This window comes from Callionymus lyra, chromosome 4, assembly GCF_982586985.1.
Source record: "Callionymus lyra chromosome 4, fCalLyr1.hap1.1, whole genome shotgun sequence".
In the NCBI taxonomy this organism is placed as follows: Eukaryota; Metazoa; Chordata; class Actinopteri; order Syngnathiformes; family Callionymidae; genus Callionymus; species Callionymus lyra.
In genome coordinates, this window is record NC_141821.1 from 30,686,771 (window position 1) to 30,711,801 (window position 25,031).

The window sequence follows — 25,031 nt, forward strand, 5'->3', positions numbered from 1 at the left end:
TGTCTATAAACTATGAAAGGAGTTTTAAACAAGTCGCTCCATATGACTTGTTATGAGCAGGCCTGCAGCAGCCAGACTGGTTTCTCCATCAATGTTGGCCACGAGTCCGGTCACACCCAGGATGATTCACATGAAACCACAAACGTATTTTGTCACTTTTATTAGATAAAGAAACGATCGCTACCTTAAGACTTGTGTTAAATACAATAAATAGTTAAAATCTGCACATTTCCCTGGACTTAAAACTATTTAAAACCAAGCTGAATAAAAACTTCCAGTTTCTTCTCGATCTTAAGGCACAGTTGTTCTTCATTACATTTGCCTATTCCTCAAGTTCTACCAGTTTCTTCAGGTCGCTCTTCAGTTGTTCTTCATCCTCTTCCTCCTCTACCTCCACCTCGATGCCATCCATGGTTTTCTGCAGCTGCTCTTTAATGCGGTTCAGCTCCAGCAGTCCGTCCTGCAGGTCTTTACAAACGTCCCTGATCTTGGAAGCAAACTCCGTCTTTGCACCTTTTTTCAGCTCCACGGAGTCTTTGGCCAAGAAGAAGATGTCCAGAGCGAGGAAGAGGCCCGACATGACCCCGGTGGTGACACTCATGACCTGGGCCGCTTTAGCAGCTCCGCCTGCGACGCCGAGGACTTGGACGGTGCTGATCAGACTCTCGGTGTTGATCACCAGCGCCTTCCCTGCACGGCCCCCCTCCTTCATCACATGCTTCACGTTCTGGTTCAGGTGCTTCTTGGCAATACTTTCTGCATATTGTTCAAAGTTCCACTCTTCTAGAGTCTCCATCCCTTCCTGTTAAAACAGAAGACAGACTTCAAAAATCCGGCCTCGACTTTAAGCACTTCTCTAAAGCAGGTTTTCTACGAGTGCACGTCGTACCTGTACAAACTCCAGGCAGTTTTTGATGTCCATGATCTCATCCTGGTAGTCCTGGATCATCTTCTCCACCTTCTTCCGGTCAGTCTTGGAGTGCACCGTGTCAGTGATGTTGGCCGAGGCGGACGCCAGGCCCCCGGCGGTGGCCACACCGATACCGATCGCCGTGACGATGAGCGAGGTGCCAGCCGTGAACGGCGCCAGGATGAGGCCCGTGATGGTGGTCACCGAGCCCGCCACGCTGGCCACTCCTCCGCCGATGCTGGCCGTGACCGTCTTCTTGTGGAAACAGTCGGCGGCGTCGGCCAGAGACAGGAGCTCCAGAATGCGTTGCTGGAGTGAAGCGCCGCGCTGGTTGAACAGGCGGACGAAGAGACGAGCCGCCATGAAGACACGATCGGCTGCTTCTTCCACCGCTCTGAGGGGACGGATCAAATTAACAAAATTTTAATTTAAATGCTCCTATAAAAGTAAAAAATAAATGACAAACTGCAACAATTTGTTTTTGTCATCGTGTCTACAAGGTCCATAAATGTCCCCGTTTCTCAATCATGTCAGCATGTACTTACTCTTCCGCCTCCTCATTTTGGTTTGCTTCATTCCACTCATCCCAGCCTATTGAAATGAAACACAAATAACATTAATTTTAACTGCACCTTGATTTGGCTAAAAACTTCCCGACACAAACACACCTTCCACTGTACGCCACCATGAAAGCAGGCCTTCATCATCCTAAAATGAAAGTTATAAGAACTCCAAGTTCATCTTGAAATGGCTTTAAAAAAAAAAAATATGAACAAACATCTAGAGGGTCCAGGTTTGTTCCTTCCCCCGGCACGGGTACTTCAGCCATCTGCAGAGTCTGAACCTCAACAACCTCCTGCACAAAATGTCCCAAATCATGAAAATAAACACATACATGATTAAAGCAAGTAGTATCTTTTTTATATGCATTTCAAAATGATTTTCAAAATATTGCATCACCTGTTGTTCTGTGGTCGCTGCCGAGCTCTAGAAAAACAGTTTAGTAAATAAAATGTTTCTTATGTCAATGGATGATCAGGAAAGAAGGTTACCTTATTGCCAGCTCCAAAGAACGCACCTGGCAGGATACGTTTGATTCTAAATGTCTGGAAAAACAAACTCAAGTTGACAAGTGTGTAGATGAAGGAACACACGGCGGATCATACCATTGTTCTTTTCGGTGGGGCCTGCTTGAGTGGTGGAGCCTCACTCTCTGTGTCGATGTACCAGGTGGTCTGAGGAGAAGAGATTTGTGCTCAGTCTCACTTCCTGAATCATCTCATCCATTTGTTCATGTTAAGAGTTCTTGTTAAGACATTTTCAGGCTGCTTTTAAAAATTACAAATCAATTACAGATAAATGCTTGGGTTTTTTTAACCGCTCATCATTTCTCTTCACAGTAATTCAGAATCTTGTTATGAAGCTCTATAATGATAGTAAAATGATTCAAAATATTTTTTTAATCTGTAAAGCAGATTTTAAATGACTTTAAGCATACTGTAGAGAACACGACTGAAAAATAACCTTATTATGGGATGGCCAGAATAAGTGTTTCCCAGGCCCATGTATGCATTAATCTGGCCCTTGTGCAGTCAGAGTAAAATGTTGTGTTATATTAAACAGTCACATTTTATTGAAATTAATTTGTGTAATTTAATGTATGTAGAGTAAATTAGTGATCTTTTCTTGATAATTATTGTTTATTCCATCTTTTCTCAAATAAATGTGTCAATGATTAACACAAACAATTGTTTATGAGGCACTCATTCCAAAGTCCAGTGCTTACTGTTGTTCAGTGTCAAAGAAAAACCACTAAAATGAAAATCATCATCATTGTCATACTTGTCTTTCTATCTTGGTGTCATCTAAACTCTCGGCGCTGGAGGAGTGAAGACTGTGAGCGGACGAGCTGTCCTAAAGAGACAGAACAACAGATTCATCATACGATTCACAAATAAACATTTAAAAAACAGCAAGGTCAATGTCTTGATGTAGCGCCAGAGGAATGTTGACCCATACCTGTGTGGAGGACACGGAAATAGAAGCGGCTGAATCCGTCTGACATTCGCCCTCTGGCACCTGCTGCACAGGAGACAGAACAAAGTAACAATATGTGAGAGTTGGTCACATTCTTAGACTGGGCAGAAAGAACTTACCTGTGTGTAGGAACGGAACGGGTTGACCTTCTGCATCATACCCCTCAACTTGCCAGGTTTCTTAGGTCAAAAGGATAATAACATGTTAGAGGAACTTGTGGGACAGCCAAGGACGTCACAGAGAGTCGCGCATGTATAGGTAGCATTCATTCACTTTTTTTAAAGAGTTGCAAAGAATTTAAGTTTCAGAAAAATATTTAAACTTACCGGTTTTTCAGGCAAGTTGTTATTTTCAGCCAAGCTTCCTTCACTGGAGGAGAGATCGCTGCGCAATGACAGTGTTTCCTAAAATAAAAGAACGTTTACATGTTATAATGACTACTTGACGTCCAATAATAATCCATGCGAGTGCTGTATACATGAATTCCACTAAGACGGACAAACATGAAGATGACACTTCGTACCTTTGATTGTGATTTAAATGGGTTCACTTTATTCATCCGACCCACGATCCCTCCAGTTCTCTAATCGAAGAGCAAAAACATCAGTCAATCATCAGTCAATTGGATCCTGATTGACAAGTCTGTGCAGAGCTGCACCTGTTCATCTTCTGCATCCTCCTGGGTGACTTCATGCTCCACAGGACCGCCTTCAGGAGGGTCTTTGGGCACCTGAGACTTTAATAGTCATGCAAATTTGGGGGAAATAAATACATTCATTTTCCTACTTCACAGTAAATAATCAAGACCCATGATGCACTGCAACAATTGCGCATCTACCTAGGGGTCATCAACTGCAAGAACTCCAAACTGAATTCATTGCATCCATAATTCCAGCCCTTTTGTTTTTTCTAGAGATCTGTGCCCTGAGGCAGAACACCACACCTTCCTGCTGGGACTAATACCGGGCCAAAGCCTTGTTGGCTTGCCCTGGCATCCAATGTTTAACCCTTCCCATGCTTCCATAAATACATATGCAGTGGTGGATGTCGTTCATCTTGACCCAGATACAACACAAGGGATACCACAAATGCATTTATTTTTCCTCATCTTAAAACAGCTGGATTAGATCTGAAAACCTCCTCCCGACTTATATCTAATGTGTATCCTGTTCTGACACAAACGATTTACCTGTGCAGACGATTTGAACGGGTTCACTTTGTTCATGACTCCTTTCAACACGCCAGGGTTCTGAAACAAATGTGTGATTGAAAAGATTACAATGAACATGCACGTGCAAAATAAGAGATTGTTGCTAAGATCCACAGTCACGTTGTCCAAATCCAGATGAAACTCATCTTTCAGTCCAATAAGTTCTTCTGCTCATGTGACCCACCTGCTTCGTTTCCGTCAGCGTCTCCTGTTCCAGGGACTCCGAGGACTCGGCTTCTCTAATCTACGTGAGAAAAACATTTGAGCCACAATATTCCCGTTGACCGCTCCCTCTGAGTCACACCAGTTTATACTTTATTAAACATGCAACTGTACCTGAGAGGACGTTTTGAATGGATTCACTTTCTGCATAACTCCCTTAAACTTTCCAGGGTTCTGAAACATGAAAGTTGATTTTCTTTACCAAAGGCCAGGTGTCATAACAGGAAGTGACAGAAATTGGTTTCAGAGAGTCAGTAAAGTAAGAAGTGAGACAAGAGGAGGATTCAATCTTTATATTCATTTCACATTAGAGAGAAAGAAAATAAATTCTTGATGATCTTTCTTTTCAGCATAAAATTAAACTTTTGTTGTACCTTATAGACACTATATATATAAAAAACAACAACTTTACTAACAATATTTACCCTGAATCTTAATGAGACTAATGTTATTAAAAATAATACTGTGGTGCTTTCAGTCATTTATTCATTTCCTGTTCTGATACAGGACTGTAGTTTCTCGAAGAATGAACATCTATTTATGTTGTAGTGGACCGGACAAGCAGGTGAATGACAGTAAATCTAAATTTATCTCATTAAACTCAATTACTAGTCTGCATTCCTAAGACGTCCCTCACCTGTGATGAGTCAGTCAGCTCACTCTGAACTTGTGCCTCTGACGCGGGAACCGTGGTGACTGAGGACATCTAAAAACAGAACCAGCGTGAAGCCTCTTCCTTCTTCATGACGAGAATGAAGATCGAAAACGTCACTCACCTGTGACGTGGATTTGAAGGGGTTGACTTTCTGCATGACGCCGATCACGCCCGTTCTCTAACAAAGTGACAAACACAAAAAGAATGAGTACATCCTTCAGACACATCCATCACTCTTCAAAGACTTGTTTACCTTTGGCTTTGAAATGGCTTCTGTCTTTGTTACGTCATTGCTTTTAACCTGAGACACACAACAGCATCAACAGCTACACACTTTTATAGTAGACACACAACATCATCAACAGCTACACACTTTTTTAGAATCCCTTATTAGTCCCGCGAGGGGAAATTCGGTAGTGCTTTTGACAGCCATTCACACATACTGATGTAGACACACAACAGCATCTACAGCCGTGAGGCTTCGATCACAGCTACACACTTTTACCAGAGACACACACAACAGCATCAACAGCTACACACTTTTATAGTAGACACACAGCAGCATCTACAGCTGTGAGGCTTCAATCACAGCTACACACTTTTACCAGAGACACACAATATCATCAACAGCTACACACTTTTATAGTAGACACACAACAGCATCTACAGCCGTGAGGCTTCGATCACAGCTACACTCCTCTACCAGAGACACACAATATCATCAACAGCTACACACTTTTATAGTAGACACACAACAGCATCTACAGCCGTGAGGCTTCGATCACAGCTACACTCCTCTACCAGAGACACACAATATCATCAACAGCTACACACTTTTACCATAGAGACACAGCAGCATCAACAGCTACACACTTTTACCAGAGACACAAAACAGCATCAACAGCCACAAGGCTTCGATCACAACTACACACTTTTACCAGAGACACACAACATCATCAACAGCTACACAGTTTTATAGTAGACACACATCAGCACCAACAGCCGCGAGGCTTCTATCACAGCTACACACTTTTACCAGAGACACACAATATCATCAACAGCTTCATACTTTTACCATAGACACACAACATCAACAGCTACAGTTTTATAGTAGACACACAACAGCATCAACAGCCACGAGGCTTCTATCACAGCTACACACTTTTACCAGAGACACACAATATCATCAACAGCTTCACACTTTTACCATAGACACACAACATCAACAGCTACACAGTTTTATAGTAGACACAACAGCATCAACAGCCACAAGGCTTCTATCACAGCTACACACTTTTATAGTAGACACACACAACAGCATCAACAGCTACACACTTTTATAGTAGACACAAAGCAGCATCTACAGCCGTGAGGCTTCGATGACAGCTACACACCTCTACCAGAGACACACAATATCATCAACAGCTACACACTTTTATAGTAGACACAGCAGCATCAACAGCTACACAGTTTTATAGTAGACACACAACAGCACCAACAGCCGCGAGGCTTCTATCACAGCTACACACTTTTACCAGAGACACACAATATCATCAACAGCTTCACACTTTTACCAAAGACACACAACATCAACAGCTACACAGTTTTATAGTAGACACACAACAGCATCAACAGCCACGAGGCTTCTATCACAGCTACACACTGACCTGTGCGCTCACCTCTGTGTTTTGTTCGTTCAGGCTGTGTGTGATGGGATTGTCCAGATCCTTCATGAACAAAAGCCTGTGTATTAAATACAAACACACAAAACAAACAAGCGCAGGCTACACACGAGTTCTACCTCTTGACTGGGGCGAGGCGGGACAGCCGGGGTCTTTTCCCTTCTGAACATGTTCATGATGATTGTCGGGTTTGAATCCAGTTAAAAAGAAATCCTCCTTGTCTGAGAAATTAAATATATTAGTTGATTATTTATAGAATCCATCACATTTGTAAAGCACCTTTCACAGACCACATGTTCAGATGTACCTGATCATAAACAAAAACACAACATTTTGAAAATAGTGCCCAAACCTGATGACAAAATAGTCCGTCAGTAAATGTCTACTTTGTACAAAATGTATACAATTATTTAAATTAAATTGTCATGTCAACAATAATTCACTCCAATTGCAACTTCCCTTTGCAACTCACTCAGGAAAAAAAAAAAAAAAAAAAAAGAAAAAGGAAAACATCAACTATAAAAAAAAAAATAAGGATACATTTGTCCATTTGTTAGAAATGTGTAATGTAGTGTACACATGCCCCTATATAAAAATAAAAGATTTAAATATTACTACACAGCCTTAAAATAATAATAATAATTAAAAAAAAGTTATCTGGGTGTGACCATGATTAGCTTAAAATCCATATATAGTAATTATTAAACATTAAAAATCGTTAAATACATACAAGAAAGTCTGTAAACCATTTGGAAAAGGACAAACTTATTTCATTTAACTAAAAACCATGATTTCATCATTTTATTCTATAAAGTCAGTGTCTACCTCATAATGAAGTTAAAATAAACCATTAATATTTTTTTTCAATAAAACTGAATTTGAATGTATACAGACATGATTAAGAAAAAAAAGTAAACCATGGGTAAAATATTTAAGGCAAAACTGATGGATATTTTGTTTTGATCTTGTACAAACATACGATCGCCCCAAATGATAACAGAATCGCATCCTTTTTAAATACACACAACAGCGCCTATGATGAAAGAAAACGTTCACACATGTTTTTATTTAATGACATTTCAACATTCAGAATCACAATTAAGAAGAACTTTTAAACAGTTTAAGTGCAACACATGAATTCATGTTATCAAATCCATTTTGCCACCATCCTTGTTGACATCATGACCAGCAGCTCAGAAATGTTCTTTGTTCTCAACAGCGCTGACGCAGCACTTGTTGGCCTCCAGGTGAACTTTTCATGGTCCACGATCCTCGGCGTCTGCTCAGTGACGTAGAAGTGACGTAGAAGTGGCGTCACCTAAACTGCCTGTAAGAAATATGGAAGCTCTTTGTCACCACTGTTGTCATCTTTGGTATTTTGTTTTGTTTTTCTGATTATGAAATACAGGTAACCAAGTAAATGTAAAATACAGTCTTAAATGTTGTTTAAGACTGTATTTTTTTTTTACCTTTTTCATATTCTCGAGTTGATCCACTGTCTGCTTATTATTGCTGCCACACAGAAAATAGATTAAAAGTGTTGAAAATGAATACTACATGTATCGTGATATAAATGGATAGTCATGATATAAACACTATTAGGGGACGTCAACATCACAGCATTAAGAAAAATATTTTCCAACACATCAAACTTAGTTACCTTTCAGTGGTTTCCACGAGCCCTTGCATGTTGTCGACGGCTGCGACATTCCATCCTCGGATGGTTTCAAAATAAAAGTTCCAAAATAATGTTTTCCTGATGGTCGCCCCGGATAATATTGATCAAATAAAACATGGTCGGAAAATATTTGTTTGTAGGTCAGGATAGAAAAAACATGTGCAAATTATTTATTTTTTATAATGAATGGTAAACATTTTAGGAAAAAAAAGATATACATTAAAGTTGAGTTAATAATCGTTTTCTATAACAACCTGAAACCTAATTAGCTTTTATACAGATAGTACCTACTTAGAAATAGCACGCCTTACTTTGTGAGCCAAAACTGATACTTTGTTTTGAACTTGGTATAGTGATTGACAACTCCACATCTAGCCCAAAATGTACACAATAGAGCTCAGGATGGAAATAGATTTTACAGGTCAAACTTGTTAAAAATGAGTAATGCTTGCACAGTGACAAAAACATCATGATATACAGTTGTTGTTTTTTATATTTCTGTATACGATTGTAAATTAAGGAATGAATCATGTTTATTTTAAAATGGGAATTGAAAATGGCTGGATTTAGAAAAACATAAAAATAATTAGGCTTGGACAATGAACGTATATTATTTATCTATAAAACCTAAATCTTTAAAAATACAAATAGAAAAAAACGGATATATATTCAAGTTGGGTTCAAGTATATTTTTTAACTAGAACATACAAACGTCACCTAATATGATCTTTAGTCATTTTATAGAACAGAAAAATTTTGGAAAAACTTTTAAATATATTTATTTTCAACGGGAAAAAAAATGTTACTTGGACAGACAAAGAAGGTGTGACGTCATTACCCCATATATCATGTTATGCTTGACAACACTAATATTTGTGGCCATTTTAAAAGGAGTCTGAATCAAATTATTGTTCATTTGAATAAATACATTAACAATACATTTATGATCCAACTGATACAGCAGGAAAGTACTTCATTTAATTATTATAATTTTCAACGCGGACGTAAAAGATAAATGGCTTCTGTTGAGAGACGCGTCAGGAAAAGGTTTCAAAGTCACCCCCTGTAGCTACCAGTACGTGAAACAGATCCTAATACAATATATTATATTAATTAAAGTGTTGTTTCACACACCGAACTTAGCACCAACGCAAACGACGCCATTACATCTTGGTTTCTTGATAGTTTGTTGCATTTAACACAAATTCCGGTACATTTGAACAAGAATCGCTTCAATTCTGAACGCAGTCTGGTGCGCGGAGCGACGAGCAGTTTGACGGAATGTTAGAGAAGAACAAACGGCGGTGAACAAACACGCTGCTCGTTGACCTCGCTGGTTCGAAGGCTACGATCACCGGCAGCAACACAACAACAACAACAACATCATCAACATCAACACAACTCCGGTAAAAGTCGGACATACCTGCTCACTTCCCTGCGCGCAGAGACGTCGAACAGGTTTGACCAAAACCACCAAAGGCGGACCTGAGTGGAGTCTGGTTACTGAGCCCGGGTCTGCTCTGATTTCAACGATTGTTTGACCCTCGAGCAGGAACACAATCAAAGTTTCGGCCGTTTAAGTTACTGCCATTAGAAAGTTTCTGCCATTTTAAAGCACCAGACTTTTAGAAAAGCTCATAATGTTTTCCCTTGAAACACCTGTGGTGCCGGCGAGTGGGCGTGGCCTACACATCCCTACACTAAGAGCGCTTTATTGATGTTTTACATTTTAACTTTTCAAAAGAAGATTTTTAAAGACAATTACTATTTTAATTAACGTTGTTACTTCATTTGACCCTAAACGTCAATGTAGTCTGCCTGTTACAAAGAAAATGTAATTTCAATGACACATGATGAGTCTCTGCTCGTGGCCAGGGTCACAAAAAATAAAGTTTCCACAAAATTCCACATTATTCACTTGATTTTTTTGGTGTTTAGATCTGGTGAGTAAAGCTTAACATGACATTTCTAACTATAGCACTGAAACGGTGCATGCATCCACCAAGAGCCTAATTTCACATTCCTACAAAGACACTGCATCCAATAAAAATAAACAACACAACTTTGGCTCACGACAAAGTAAACAAATATACCAGTGAGACAAACATACCTGAGTCATGTAACACATGTGAACCACGAGGTACTTTTGGCTCTGAGTCATGTCCTAGTCTCGACATCTTGACTTGAAAAAAATAAAAACACATTTGTCTCCACAGTTTAATAAAAGCTTCATTATGTGATTCAATGGCAAACTATGTTTTCCTGTTTAGCTAGTTCTGGGTGAGAAGACTTGTCGTCTTCCAGTTGTCCTGCTTGTTTTTTTACTGCTTATTGTGTCTGATCTTAATTCATTCTTTCATTCATATTAAAAATCCTATGTTGTGTTTGCAAATCTGGCAATAAACGTTTGTGATTCTGATTCCTACAGAAACACACAACTGCTTACATAACCTTTGCCACTCCTTGGCAGAGGCGATTAAACGTCAGAAAATGTATTTAAGTTCGAGGTGTGAACTTGTTCTGAGTCAGCAGTTGCAGTAAAGACATTTTTGTTACTAATAATAAACGTGGTAAGAACCGAGGAAATAAACGTCACAATCCTTATCTTCCATCAAGACGTTTTAGAACTTTCCAAAGATGGTAAAAACATCAATAAAAGTTTTTAAATATTTTGTTTCTACCATTACTTAATATTAATATATATATCAATATCTACCAATGTCAAAGAACATTTTTTTTTTAAGTACAAAAGATATTTTAAGAATGAATTCTTGTCCCTGATGTAGCTCAGCTTGCATGACACCCTCCTTTGCGCACCTCCTCCACGGCCTCTAGAGGGCGCTCCAGGGCTAGTCTGGCCTGCCTTATCAGTTTGTTTATCTTCTTCCTTTCAGCTGATGTGACGCTTTCCAACAGAACACGCTATAGAACAGGGGGGCCACGTATATTCTCTGACTATTATACGGGGCCGTGGGAAGGGGATAATACAAATTTCAACAGGTAAAAACTTTAAATTAAAATAAATAAACGGACATTCTAAAATATTTTTTTTTATTGAATTATTTATTTTAAATAACTTGAATTTAAAGTTGCTGAAGAAAAAGAAAAGTGAATTTTACAATTCAAAATAAAATAAATCAAATGCAAAAAGAAGTTTCATGCCATAAAGTGTAATATTTAAGGAAGAAAAGATGAGAAACGGTATATGTCGAGTTGAACTAGTAATACAATCATAAACATTTACACCTGCAAAAGCTAAAAATATGAGCTTTAAAAAACATGAAATTATCTCACTTTCAAACGATCTTCAGAATGTACGGTTTAATCTAACATGATTTTAACCAAAGAGAAACTGACCTAGTAAATGTATAAACTGTATAAATCAATACTGACTGACAATAATTTAAATTATAATTGAATTGAAAGATAAGCCTTGCACCTTAACTGGAGGTCATAACTTGATATACTGCATAGTACTATTTACTTGGACTTACGCGGACATGCATGTTATTGTTCTAAAATTGGCCATAAATCCACTTTACAACCCACAAATGACACATAAATATAATATACTTTTTATACACACAACAACAAGTTTAATTGTAATTTAAGTATTCCAGATGACAAGAATATAAATAGACAACAATACACTTTTAAATCACCTTGGTAAAAACACACATTATTTTAATCATTCAATAAATTATGACTTTCATCGCTTCCAGGGCCGGGTCTAGGCAGGGGCAAGAGGGGGCCTGGCCCCCTCAAATAAATGTTGTGCCCCCTCAAACTTACATGCAAGTAAGTAAGTAACAGCACAATGCCCCCTCAAGATTTGTGGCTGCCCCCTCATACATGCCTGTCTAGACCCGGCCCTGATCGCTTTCATGTTGAACAACCGTCCCGTCTTCTTACTCGGAAGGGATTTGAACTCGCAACCTTCCACCAACTGTGCACTTATGTAGACAGAGGAGTTTGATTCAGATCTTTTTATCATTTTACATGCAAAATTCAAGAACCTTATCTGCACAAACATCATTAAAATGAGTGAAAGCTTCCTGAAGTTCAATTGGATGCAGTTAAGCAGTTCAGCCAGAAGAGGTCAGCAGATTCCACTCCATCGTGTCCACCGGGTCACACTGTTCCAAAGGCGTCCTGCAGGTCTTCTCTGAGGCCGTTCAGCTCCACTACAGCATCGTTGAGCACATTGGCCACCTCCTTGATCTGAGCCACGACCGCCTTCTTGCATCCCTTCTTCAGCTCGCGGGTGTCCTTGATGAAGTACTTGTCCATGCCCTGGAAGAGCCCCTGCAGGGTGGACAAGGCCTCGTCCGTCACCTCCGTCGCCCGCATCACCGGCGCGTCCGCCATGCTGATCATCTGGACCGCCCTCCGGATCTCCCAGTCCTGGGAGTAGTGCTGAGTGCCCGAGCGCAGGAAGGGGTGACCGCGGAGTTTGCACATGCCGTGGTTGACGAAGCGAAGGACCTTCGCCACGACCTGCAGGTTTTCTTCGTACTCCAGCAGCAACGACTCCACCTGGACACGGTTCATGACGTCAGAACATGGAGGATCTCATGCTTCGGAGTTCAATAAATGACAAAAATAATCAATAACTATGTTTGGATGTAAACGTGTGCCAGCGGACTTTGAATAGGAATTTCAAACACTGAATTTCTACAGCATCAAAATCAGGCTTTGACTTTGATACATACATTTCTAGCACTGTTGTTTTTTGCCTTAAGTGTAAAATTAAATGTGTAAAATATTAAATGTTAATGATTAAAAAAAATTCAATGTAAAAAAAAAAAAAAAAATCAATGTAAATAAATTCAACATAAGAAATTCAGTGTAAAATTAAATGTGTAAAAGATACAATGAAAAAAAGTGTGAATGATTCAATTAAAGAAAAACATTCAATGTAAATAAATTGAACGTAAGCTATTCGGTGTAAGGGATCAAGTGTAACAAGATGTGTAAATGATTCAATTAAAGAAAAAAATTCTACGCTAAAATAAATTCTATGTAAATAATTTCAACATAAGATATTCGATTTAAGGGATTCAATGTAAAATTAAATTAAAGATTTGATTCAATTAAAGAAAAAATGATTCAGTTAAAGAAAAAATTCTACGTTTAAAAAAATTCTATGTAAATAATGTTAACGTAAGATATTTGATGTAAGGGATTCAGTGTAAAATAAATAAATTGTGCAAAAGATTAAATGTGAAAATCTACAGTGTAAACTAATTATTGTAAAAATAAATCAATGTAAATTTAACAACAAAAAAAAATGTCCATGTAATAAAAATCAGTGTAAGAAATTCGAAAGAAATTGTAAGAAAAATATAGTGTTAACATCCTGGCCATTGCAATCAGGGTTTCCATGGCTCACTACTACTACGTCACGTGACAGCAGGTGCTTCACGTTTACTTCCAAACTTGTTTCCGACATAAAAACTCTGGACAAACCTTCTTCCGATCGTTCATGTTGTTGACGTTGTCGGAGATGGTGGCGGAGGCGGACGCGATCCCGCCGGCCGTGGCGACCCCCAGACCCACGGCCGTGATGACCAGGGAGACGCCCAGAGTGAGGGGCGCCAGGGCGAGGCCGGCGATGGCGGTCACTCCTCCGACGGCGGTGGTGGTCCCGCCCGTGATGTTGGCGATCCTGGCCTTCTGGTGGAAGGTGCTGATGTCGTCGGCGATGGCGTGTAGCGTGATGATGTACTGCCACAGCAGCTCGGCTCGCTCCGTGAACACCTTGTTGAAGACGTGCAGGCCGCGATCCACCTTGTCGGCCAGGATGCTGAAGGACCTGCAGGGAGTCAAACGTGACTTAATACGCGATAATGACGCAAATATACAAACAAGATTTGGGTGAAACCTAATCAGACACACATTTCTGACCGTGTTAGCCATTTTATTTTTGATTTAATAATGTGTTCACTTTAAATATACAACTTCTTTTAGGATTTTTTTTTCTTTGTCTTTTTTCTGAATAATTATTTCCCTAGTGAATATTGGGACTATTTTTGGACAAAAAAGTTATTTATAAACCTTTCATTAAAAATACAGATATAAAATTTCAATTGGAATAGTTAGGTTTACTTGTTTTTTTCCCCTTTTTTTTTTTTTTTTTTTAAACCAAAAACAAATGTGTTTGTTGTGTCCCTTGTGTTATCTCAAGGTCAAGATGACCCAAAGGCCCAAAAAAAAAATGTATTTGAGGTAGCTGTTATTTCGTCTCTGGGGCAAAGAGACCTGAAGGCCCGAAGCTCAATGCGTTTGTGGTATCCCTTGTGTCATCTCTGGGTCAAGGTGACCCGAAGGGCCCAAAAAACAAATGTATTTGAGGTAGCCGTTATTTCGTCTCTGGGGCAAAGTGTCCCGAAGGCCCGAAGATAAATGTGTTTGTGGTACACCTTGTGTTATCTTTGGGTCAAGGTGACCCGAGGGCCTGAAAACAAATGTGTTTGAGGTATCCCTTTTGTCGTCTCTGGGTCAAGATGACCCAAATGCCATAAAAAACAGATGTGTTTGAGATATCCCTTACGTCGTCTCTGGGTCAAGATGACCCGAATGCCATAAAAAACATATGTGTTTGAGATATCCCTTACGTCGTCTCTGGGTCAAGATGACCCGAATGCCATAAAAAACAGATGTGTTTGAGATATCCCAGACGTCGCTGGCGGACATATGCAGTGGTGGAGGTCGTCCACCTTGACCCAGAGACAACACAAGGGATACCACAAATACATTTGTTAACCGTGCTGTTCTCCTCTCTTTTGGCTTGAACCTCAGGGACATTTTTATTGCCCCCCGCTCTAAATTGAAGCAGCATAGCTTGAGATGTCAGGAAGAGTTCAGTAACAACAGCACACACTCTCACAACTGGATGATGGCACAGAAACCTACTTGGACTGGTCCTCTTGTATGGTCTTGTTCTCGTCGTCTGACGGCACTTCGTCCCATTCTAGAACATGATCCAGAAAACAAATTTAAAAAAGGCCACTTTGTGGATTTTTTTCTTTAAAAATCTCACTCACGCTCCACTTTGTACCACCACTCCATCAGACTGTCAGTGTCCTGCGAGACAGAATCGGTCGACGGTTAAACATCTTCTGTGTTCGGAGGTGAAGGTGAAATACTGACCCCGTCTGCATCTTCGTCCTCCAGCCCCGCCAAGGTGCGCTCGTCCACCTGAGCCGCCATCCACTCCGCCTGAGTCACATGACAGGGTTTTAAGATACTTCTCAGGCAACAGCTTGTTGCTCAGAAGCTGTCGGGAGTCACAACACACTGAAGCAACGGAGGCTTCACACCACATTCCACTGAAGACCAGTCATTTTTAGACACTTTGTGAGCATATTCCATATTCTTAAAGTCTTCGAGGAGCATTTAGGTTCTGAATCTACAGCTTCAGTTCATCAAAACTAGCATATAAGCAACAAAGAGTGCGTGTCGGTTGAACGTAACAATGCGTCCTGTGGTGTGTCTGCTATGTTGTCGGGCCAGTCAGTCACATGAAACAGGAATGTGTCCCATCCAGGGAGAAAGTACAGAGAAACAAAAAACAAAAAGTGGATTAGCATAGATTAAACCAGAAATAAACCATGATTTGTACCCAGATCGTGGGTTGTCTTTGAACGCACCACAGCCGGTTCTTACATATCAACATTATTTCTTTACAGTTTGTCTGTAAAACAGAAGGTTTTAATATTTTCTGCAAATGAATTAAAAAAAATTAGTTCAAATGACGTACATGTTGATGTGCTAAAGGGACGTGGAAAGAAAGAAGTTTGGAGCCACTAGTTTAAATCTGTGTTAGATTAAGAGTAGGCATTAATCCATGGTAAATAAGGGATCAATTATCAAGAATTATTGCTTTTTTTTATTGTTATTTTATTAAATTTACTGCAGAACTATAATCTACTGAGGTAGTAGTTTACAGGTGACAAATGTGAAAACTATTTGAAAACTCATTTTTTTGTTTCTTTATACGATACTTGTGGAATCGGCTTATATAATGAAAACTGGGCATTTGAGGTCCATCTAATCATTGCAAGTTGGTACAATCACAAACTTAGTTGCTTGGGTGAAAACTAGCTTTGAATCTAAACACAACAAGAGCAGAGGGAACCACCAAAAAAACTGTTCTTAATGCAGATAACTCCAGTACATTTGTATTTAAGTATTAGAAGTATTTAAACTACAGTTTTTATGATTCGATAAGCTGTGCACTCGTCTGCACTCGTCCAATTGCACTTTCAGTATATATTAGGGCTGTGATAAAATCACTCAAAGTCATGAGTGAAAACAGAACAGGAAAAATATTTTGTTGGTCTCTGACCTGTCAGTCACCGGTGAGAGGAGATGTTGTCAAGAGTCACATGCTTCTTTAGTTTGGATCACAGTGATAACATGAGTTGTTTGCACAACAAGCCATTAAAGCAGGTTTATGTGATAAGGAAAAAGAAATGTGGGTTAAAGGTTAAAGGAGAAATAAGCAGTTTTAAGTTCCACCCTTGACTCTCATCACATTAACACAACTTTATTTATCTTATGGTTGAAAATACTCGTTGCCAGATCCTGGTGTAACTTTTATGGAATGTACAAAGATCATTTTCCGTCACATCAGGAACCTAAAAATCATCCGATGACAGATGAATAATTTACTATTGTCTTATTACAGACACCAGCCTCTACACAGATTTAACGGACAAGTGAAAGATTTCAACAAAGATGGTTCAAACTAACTACTGACCTGAGCAGCCTCGGACAGTCCTGGCGGAGCTCCCGGCGGGAGTTCAAAACTCTCCTCATGACGTTTGTTCTGCTGAGAAAAAAAAATTAGATGAGATGCGACTTCAGTTACTAAACCATCGACTACTTACTTTGGACTTGTGCTTTTTGAAGACTTTGAGTTTGGATGATTTCTTCTGTTCCAGAGGAGAAGATTTTTAACACCACTTTATTGCTTAATCCTAATGTCTTCTTTCATATTTGACTTGTATTAATACTATTTGAACTAAACCCACACACATACACAAGGTAAAGAGTGAAAGTCCAACCTGTTTGCAGATTCCTAGCTCGTCTTCTTCATATTCGTACACTTCCCTGGGACTTCTGCAGCCTTTCACCGACTCTTCCTCCTCATAATCCCCCTGACACAGTTATTTACATTGTAAAGACACACTTGCTTGTCATATTACATTATATACAATCAATACGTTGAATAACGTTAAGCATCTTTAACTTACAGCATTGTAATCGTACATCCTGTTTTGGTCTTCATCCAACTCTTCAGCGGAGAAGCTGCTCTTCTTGGGATAATCGTCCAGCATGTCGTCCTGAAGGTTGACATTTGTTACCACAAAGTAAGTTACAGGTCAAATAAGGATTTACCTTCGACGTGCGACGCCTGCGCTGCAGCAGTTTCTTCATCGTCGATCTCTTCTGTGAAACAAACGTTAAAAACATCGACTCAAGAAAAGAGATTCTTCTACTGAACATGGTGAAGGAAAGAAGATTAGGATGTATTTAGATCTTATTTCTTCGACAGAAGATAAAACCACGAGGGTGACAAAAACTCACAGGTTTTTTATCCTCATTTTCAAAGTCATATGGACTTGTGTGCTGGGGTTTCTTCAGGTCATCATCCACGAAAGAATCCTGATTCATAAAAAACAAAAAGTATGAAAACGTGTTATTTAACCCAAGATCAAATCTGTCACCTATAAAAACAATGGATGCAAACTTTAAAATCCCATCAAACTATCAAGTATTCTAAATACAGATACAAGTACAACGTTGTGCTAAATTGACGTGACATTACTCTGCACTGCGAGCCGTCATGGTGCCACGACACGTCCGTCAACATGTCAACGTCACTTCCATTCACTGACGTGCTGACGTGTTGATCGGAGAAGGAAAGTAGAAAAGTCTGTGGCCACGATTCTCAACAGACAACGTCAGGAATGTTGACTTTGTGTAAGAAATTGTTGTGCAGAACAAGTATTCTTATCTTATGTTGTGTCTTTAACATGAACGAAGACGATGAAACATTCCACTCAGAAAGCACAGGCCTCTGGCAAAGTAGCTCAGATTGCCACCAACACAATTTTTAAAAATTGAACATTTAAATTAATTTTTAAATCAGCAGCAGCAGCAGTAGGAAGCCATACAAGTCAGTGATGAATCCCTTCCTATATCTAGACGTTGACCCTGAGGCCAAACAAAGTCCAATCACTTCAAATCGATGGACAGAAACTTCATGAAAAAGCGTTTTGATTGTTTTTAGTAAAGAAACAAACCAATACAGGCAATTATTTTCTATGACTTGAAGAAAGAGTTTCCTTTGGTTGTCTTTTCTCAATAAACTATGAACTGCAAAAAAAATCTTGGTAGACAAAGAGAAATATAGTTGACACCCTCACATCTGTCAGAGACTCAAGAGTAGAGCAGCATCAATGTAGCCATTGAGATTTGACGATCTTCATCAATGAATCAATCGACCTCACCTTGCGAGGAGTGTATCCTTCTGCTCCAAGCGGCTTCTTGTCCTTGTCCACGGAAATAGCAAAACCTCTCTGAGGGACAAACTTGATGTTCATTTTCTTTTTCCTCTTCTGCAGAGAAAATACACGAGGTTTAAGTCTATATCTCATCTTTATGGAGAAACAAGTCGTACAGATTCAGTCTCATCATGTCGTCCACAACACTCTTCGTCTCCAGTGCTGTCGTCTGGTGTTGAGACCTACAGGAAAAAGAGTTTATCATTTAGAACCACAGTTGACACAGTAATACTCATTATTAGAGTAGCCATGGAGTGTTTACTTACTTTTGTTTTGCTGCCGCGTTTAACATCAAAAACTGAAGAGGCAGTCGATGCTCGTCTGAGCATCTTGTTCATTTTGGTTTTTAAAGGGGTTTTCTATTCAACGCACACAACATTGGCCAATTAAAACTTATTCAAGTGACTCATCAACGATAATCAAAGACTGACATTGAACTAACCTTGAAGTCGGCTTCACCAAACTCATCATCTTCTTGCTTTTCTGAAGAGTAATCTGGGAAATAGTCCTACGAAAACAAGTGCTCAGGTGAGACAGATGAGAGGGTAATGAGTGGGTTAAAGGTTTCCTGGAATATTTTGAGATAAAGATCTCAAGTTACAAGAAATCATGTAAAGAAATATGTGGCAATAATATGTCATCATAATCTTTAAGCGTCAATTGAAATATTTGCTTCACGTTTATGCTTCTGAACATACATTGTTATGTATTAATTTAAACATAAAGGTGTTACAGATCGTGTTTAATACCCCTTCTTTCTTAATGCAAGTTATTATACCTTCTACGTCTTTCTTATCCAAGGTAACATCCTTTCTTTTTTTTTTTTTAAAAGAGTTCACATGATGTTTTTGTTTTTTCACATCAGGAAATCATTCTCGTGCCTTGAAGCGCTTAAGGTTGTTCGACCGGTTAGAAAATATTTTTGTCTATCAGTGATGCCAGGTTTTTTTTTTAATCTAGGTCACGGTACTTTTCTGAATCAGTCAAGAGGTTAGAGGTCAAACCTTGGATGATCTCCGCGGAAGAGGCAGAGTATGACTCTTGTTGTCTTCTGGGAATTTATCCTGCTGAGTTGAAAACATCGAGATGATTTAGAGAAACAGAGTTTTCTTGAATGAAACTGATCATTAAATGTAGGCTGTTAATATACCTTCGAGCCTCTCCTTGACAGCATGGAGACCCTGAACTTGTCTTTCTTCTGAAACAGCCAAACATTTATTTACAAACAGAAACAACATGAAAATGTAGTTTTTGCGATTTGGAAAGTACTTTGCCGTGACTCGAGCTCTGCTCTTCCCCACTTCCTCCATCCGAGTCGGTCTTCATCTGATGGAGAGCCATATTAGAGTTGTCTTTGGTAATACTATATACTATCTGGACAGAAACCTCTTACCAGCAAAGACTCTCGTCGTAACCTCAAAGTCCCGCCCTGAAGACATCAACACATCGTTCACGTCATAAAGAAGATTACATTGATTCTGTCTCAGCAGGTTCTTACTGGTTTAAAATGAGGCTGTACTTCTGGACTATCGTCCGGCCAGTCCTCCACACAGTGTTCCTGTGAAGGAAACATCTCAGTCATGACAACTGAAAACGCAAAGTATTTGATAAGATTCTGGTTTGGTTTGGTCTCCACGGAGTTCCAAGCCATCCAATTGGTAAATTAAGTTAGCTGTTAGCCACACAAAGCTGACTCTGTATCGTTGTAAGATCACAAAGAGATACAAAGAACAAGTTATTCTCTTCTAATATAAGTACTCATTATATCATTATAATTATTGCTTAACAATGGGAATTAAAAATCCATCAAACCATTATCTAAGATGAACCCTTTTAGAAAACAATAATGAATAGTGTCAAGGAAACAAACAACCATCATGCTCTTCATGCTAATGATGTTCTTTCACATGGTACGCCTACTTCAAAAAAGTCAATTGAGCCAAGTGTGGTGGCTTCAATAACACACACCTGTCCAATTAGAAGAATGTTCTCAAAGCCCACAAAGTCCTCTGGATCCACTGGTTTACTTTTCTGAAAAACACTTCGTCAGATGTCGTCTGATAACCTAATTCAACTGAAGAGTTGGGTCAAGCCAATTACACACCGGTGTTTTCTGTTTGATAGGAACGGGTGGTTTTAGGAGAGGCTTGAAGGCTGGTCTGGGCAAGGTTTTTGGCACAACTGCCTCCTTCTACAGAGAGTGTCCACAGGTTAGCACTTCAACAAGAGAAACTTCAACGCGACATACAACCATTGATGGTTTGGGCGGCTTATCTGGCCTTGAGGGTCTGATCCGAGGGAGCGGTCTTGGTGGTCGCTTGAATGTTTGGACCTAAAACAGAAACATTAAAGTCATTTGATTCTTAGATTAATGTTTTAAAGTAAGTACATACGTGCTCCATATCAGCCGGAGAGTTGCTGGGAGATGTGGAGCCATTTCTTGGCCTGACCACAGGACTCTCCTGGAGGACGTCGTGACTCGTCCCATTAGGGCTCGTCAACAGTATTCCGCTCGGAACATCAGGGACCTGGAGTTGAGCTTCTGAAAGGGAGTTTGATGATGTCGCCGTGAAGATGTCTGCGTTAGGATTCGCTTTACCGGGCGTATCGAATATATCTCCATTTTTCAAAAGCTTTGAAGAAGGAGGTCGTACAAATCTGCTTCGGCGTAAAGACCTCTGGAACATCTTGGGTTCTTTATCATGAGCGTCATCAACGGGGCTGAGATCCTGGAACAAGTTCTTTGTAATTGGACTTGGGAAGAGGTCGGATGAGGAGAAAGGGGAGAATTCATCCCTCGTCTCCATAGATGATTTACGGGCCTGTTGCCCTGTTGTTTGATCAGAGTAATTTCCGTTGTTTAAAAAACTTTGGAAAGGATTAGCAGAAATGTTGGGCGAGTTCGACTGCGTCGCCCGGTCAACCTCCTTTGGAAGAAAATCCTGAACATCGCCGGTATTTAGCGAGAGGTTCTCTTTGTCCAGGGTGAGACCACGATGCGTTTCATCAGTTGATCTCTTCGGCGCTGCTTTCCTCGACCTGGGAACTGGAGTGGGAGTCCAGGATGGATCTTTCTGATGCTCCGTGGAACCATTTTCTAGGTTATGGCTTTCTCTCTGAGGATCAGCAGGAGAACTCTCGTAATCCGGCGGAGGCACAATGATCCCCGATGACCTGAGCGACACTTCTGCCGTCTGCCGACTGTCGTAACCAGACTCCTGAGGACAGAGAAGACAATCATACAACGTGTTTTCACAAAGATATGTTTGGATGACTTGAAAAAAACATACTAAATAATATGCATAAAAGGGATTTGTTCGGGACATGCCACCATTGAGTCCATCCTGGAAAAAAAAGAAGAGAAAATAATTAACAGAGAGATGATTGTATCGAGCAAATGAACAATGAATGAACGAGAACATGTATTTTTAAAGGACACCACATGAAGTTAAGGTGATGTATATCTATTGTTTAATACGTTTGTTTGTCTTGTAAATACACTTTGATTATATCATATGTATCAGTTGTTAAAACTTAAAAAGATTTTGTTGTAAAGTAACATTGACAAGAAGCAATTATAGCTTTGCTACAGCACCTGTAGAAAGCTTTTTAACTTTTCTGCCATCATATTTAAGTTCAATTACAACCTCCACTATACATCATGAAGTCTTTTTGTCATCATCATTTTAAAAATACTTTTTTTTTCTTTTGAATTGTATGTTTGAATCAATAATAAATATTTACCCATGTTTCTATGTTAAGCATCCTTGCTTCTGCATTTGTCAACTTTGTAGTTTTATATTTTCACATGAATTGTGGCAATTCATTCTTAAAATAAATTACACTTTTAATTTTCATTGAACTTAAGCGCTAAAAGCTTTTGTAAAAAGTCATGAGTACATTTTTTCAATTAAAACTGTAATATATGAAAAAGTAATTCCTAAATGTTCTTTTTTTCTAATGTTCTATTATTAATATAAAAGGGGGGCCTTCATCAGAGGACACAAAACAACATGAATGTAGAACGACTTCTTTTCATCTTCATCATTATATATTCAAAATACTAAGACATATACACACCACTGACATGGTATCTCCAAGAAAACCAAATCATAAAATTGATGGCATTAACTACAAATGTAATAAACAAGAAAAATAGGTCGTTTTTAATTGAAGGAATTTGCTTAAAATATTTATGCTAGATTTTGTCTTTTTACATTAGCATGTTGTTGAATGTCTGGATACATAAATGGTAACTGAAGCACATTAATATTGCAAAGTCATCATGGTTAAATCACGATGATATACTTCCTCATGAAATGTGACCAAACAACTGCGACCTAGTGTTAAGACAACAAAAGTGTCGAGGGCGTGGATCTTACCTGGACTCCAGACGAGAGGCTTGTTTCCATTTTTAGATTCTGAGTAAGAAGAAGTTCTATGTGATTTAAATCCCCTTGTGTTTAAGGCTATGTTTTGAAAGGATGTGTCTACCTCAGAGGAGACAGGCTGGTCGTTGCTCCTCACATCTCCAGCCGAGCAGTCGGCGAGAAGATCACCGTCCTGGAGAAAAACACAATCGTCATTCAGTTCTTTACCATGTTTACGAGCTGATTTGTTGAAGTGAAGCAGCTCTTGTATGGAATCTAGACGTGACCGACCTGTTTGTTTAGAGAGTCATTCTGCGTGGATCCACTGGTGTCGGATGAAACTAGAGTCTGGCAACAGATAATGATGTTTTGTTTTTCAATCTTGAGGGTGAAACCACTGCAACCACTTACTGAGTATTGACTGTTGTAGGGACTTCGGGAGACTTTGTTTAGTAGACTCTGGAGGACTTCAACACTCTGAGGAGACCAGGATACAGAATTTTAATAGGGCAACAAACTTTTGTAAATTGTAGAAATATGATCTAAATTTAACCATTTCAACCTATAATCGATTGTCAGATATATTTGATCTTTTATTCTTATTCGGTCAAATTATTTTTGGGGGAATAAATATAACAGTTGTAATCTCCACATCAACCTTTTGTTTGTTCTTATGACTTTTACGTTGAAAAAAAAAAGAAAAGAAAGACATTAAAATAAATAAATGTAATTTAAATGACACCATATCGATTCTAACACATTTCTTACTAAAGCTAAATTACCATTCGACTTATTAAACTTTAAACGTGACTTACAGATCTTCTCTCTGCAGGTGCATTTTCTCCACTATCCGCCTCCTTGTCCGCCTGACAAACATTGACGTCAGCAAAGACATTTGTTACACACACGGAAAAAAAAGCGCTAAAACTTACTTCGTCTCTTTGACCTCTCATCCTCCACAATGCTGTCGTGATTTCCACGTTACAAACTAGCCCCGCGCACCTGTATCAAGCTCGCACTCAGAACGCAGAAGCGCAACATCCGGCCATTTCAGAATAAGTGATACTGCGCATGCTCGGTAGATTAAATTTACTAATTAACAGACATCGATTATTATTTTATTCCTAGCTGCACATAGACGGGCAATTCAAGGACGCAAATCATTTTATTATATATAATCTTTCTTATTCTGACAATGATTAAACGTGAGTTTACTATTACTTATTATCTTCAGCTTTTCATTATTATGAAACATTTTCTATAAATGTATTTTTATTTTGAAGTGAACTTGCAGTAAGTTCCTGTGTGTCGTAAATTCTCAAACTGCTAAAACTTTTCCCCTACATCTCAATGCAAACCGACCGGTTGTCCCTGCTCTGCTGTACCAGGTGTGACGCGCGCGCACTGAGACAAATGACGCGTTCATAAATATGAAGAATGAATGGAAATTACTTTACATTTTTAATCCTCCACTTTTTCTTGTTTTTTTGTTTTATTATACTTGTCCAGCAGATGGCGACATCGCGTTTTAATGGATATAATATCCATTTATATTTATTTACAATTAAGATATTTATTTCCCATACAATTCGATAAGAATAATGTGCTTCTTTGTCTATTACATAGTATTGATTTATCTTAAACTTGACACTCTATAAGGTATAAAAAAAACTATTAATATTCTGAAATATTT

General features: G+C 39.1%; 2 protein-coding genes across 8 annotated transcripts; both read right to left on the bottom strand.

The window, feature by feature from the left end:
- Window positions 1-145: 145 nt before the first annotated feature.
- Window positions 146-9,995, bottom strand: LOC148082497 (uncharacterized). 2 transcript variants are annotated; one of them, XM_087789691.1, is made up of 23 exons: window positions 9,818-9,995; window positions 6,836-6,937; window positions 6,714-6,761; window positions 5,288-5,335; window positions 5,156-5,212; window positions 5,017-5,085; window positions 4,494-4,553; window positions 4,342-4,401; window positions 4,137-4,196; window positions 3,606-3,683; window positions 3,471-3,530; window positions 3,274-3,351; window positions 3,067-3,126; window positions 2,930-2,992; window positions 2,753-2,824; window positions 2,077-2,145; window positions 1,963-2,016; window positions 1,871-1,897; window positions 1,689-1,766; window positions 1,579-1,618; window positions 1,456-1,501; window positions 890-1,304; window positions 146-802 (listed from the first exon to the last, which is right to left on the bottom strand). In XM_087789691.1, exons 2-23 carry the CDS (start codon window positions 6,890-6,892, stop codon window positions 323-325), a joined length of 2,079 nt encoding a protein of 692 aa, XP_087645817.1. In that variant the 5' UTR covers window positions 6,893-6,937; window positions 9,818-9,995; the 3' UTR covers window positions 146-322. The 2 variants fall into 2 exon arrangements, with proteins under 2 accessions (XP_087645817.1, XP_087645816.1); XM_087789690.1 differs by having other exon boundaries at window positions 6,702-6,761.
- Window positions 9,996-11,964: 1,969 nt separating this feature from the next.
- LOC148082498 (uncharacterized) lies at window positions 11,965-24,354 on the bottom strand. Of its 6 annotated transcripts, XM_087789697.1 has the most exons (32): window positions 24,271-24,354; window positions 24,154-24,204; window positions 23,750-23,815; window positions 23,630-23,686; window positions 23,463-23,531; window positions 23,351-23,389; window positions 22,259-22,312; window positions 21,568-22,186; window positions 21,362-21,510; window positions 21,220-21,300; window positions 21,073-21,159; window positions 20,937-20,999; window positions 20,467-20,526; window positions 20,362-20,397; window positions 20,238-20,294; window positions 20,119-20,166; window positions 19,973-20,035; window positions 19,411-19,476; window positions 19,235-19,327; window positions 19,085-19,150; window positions 18,915-19,022; window positions 17,989-18,066; window positions 17,800-17,850; window positions 17,655-17,744; window positions 17,466-17,558; window positions 17,289-17,333; window positions 17,159-17,230; window positions 15,547-15,615; window positions 15,441-15,480; window positions 15,310-15,367; window positions 13,864-14,209; window positions 11,965-12,930 (listed from the first exon to the last, which is right to left on the bottom strand). In XM_087789697.1, the coding sequence occupies exons 1-32, from the start codon at window positions 24,289-24,291 to the stop codon at window positions 12,526-12,528; spliced, it is 3,300 nt and encodes a 1,099-aa protein (XP_087645823.1). In that variant the 5' UTR covers window positions 24,292-24,354; the 3' UTR covers window positions 11,965-12,525. The 6 variants fall into 6 exon arrangements, with proteins under 6 accessions (XP_087645823.1, XP_087645819.1, XP_087645822.1 ...); XM_087789693.1 differs by having other exon boundaries at window positions 19,973-20,032; window positions 21,362-22,186; XM_087789696.1 differs by having other exon boundaries at window positions 17,159-17,227; window positions 17,289-17,330; window positions 21,362-22,186.
- Window positions 24,355-25,031: the final 677 nt, after the last annotated feature.

Coding starts and splice junctions, on each gene's coding strand:
- LOC148082498 (XM_087789692.1), bottom strand. CDS start 24,291: ATGAGAGGTCAAAGAGACGAA. Junction 17,231..17,288: donor TCAAAAAGCACAAGTCCAAA/GTAAGTAGTCGA, acceptor TTTTTTTCTCAG/CAGAACAAACGTCATGAGGA. Junction 15,481..15,546: donor AGGACGAAGATGCAGACGGG/GTCAGTATTTCA, acceptor TCTGTCTCGCAG/GACACTGACAGTCTGATGGA.
- LOC148082497 (XM_087789690.1), bottom strand. CDS start 6,892: ATGAACATGTTCAGAAGGGAAAAGACCCCGGCTGTCCCGCCTCGCCCC. Junction 3,684..4,136: donor CGTTCAAATCGTCTGCACAG/GTAAATCGTTTG, acceptor TGACTATTAAAG/TCTCAGGTGCCCAAAGACCC. Junction 3,531..3,605: donor AGGATGCAGAAGATGAACAG/GTGCAGCTCTGC, acceptor CTCTTCGATTAG/AGAACTGGAGGGATCGTGGG.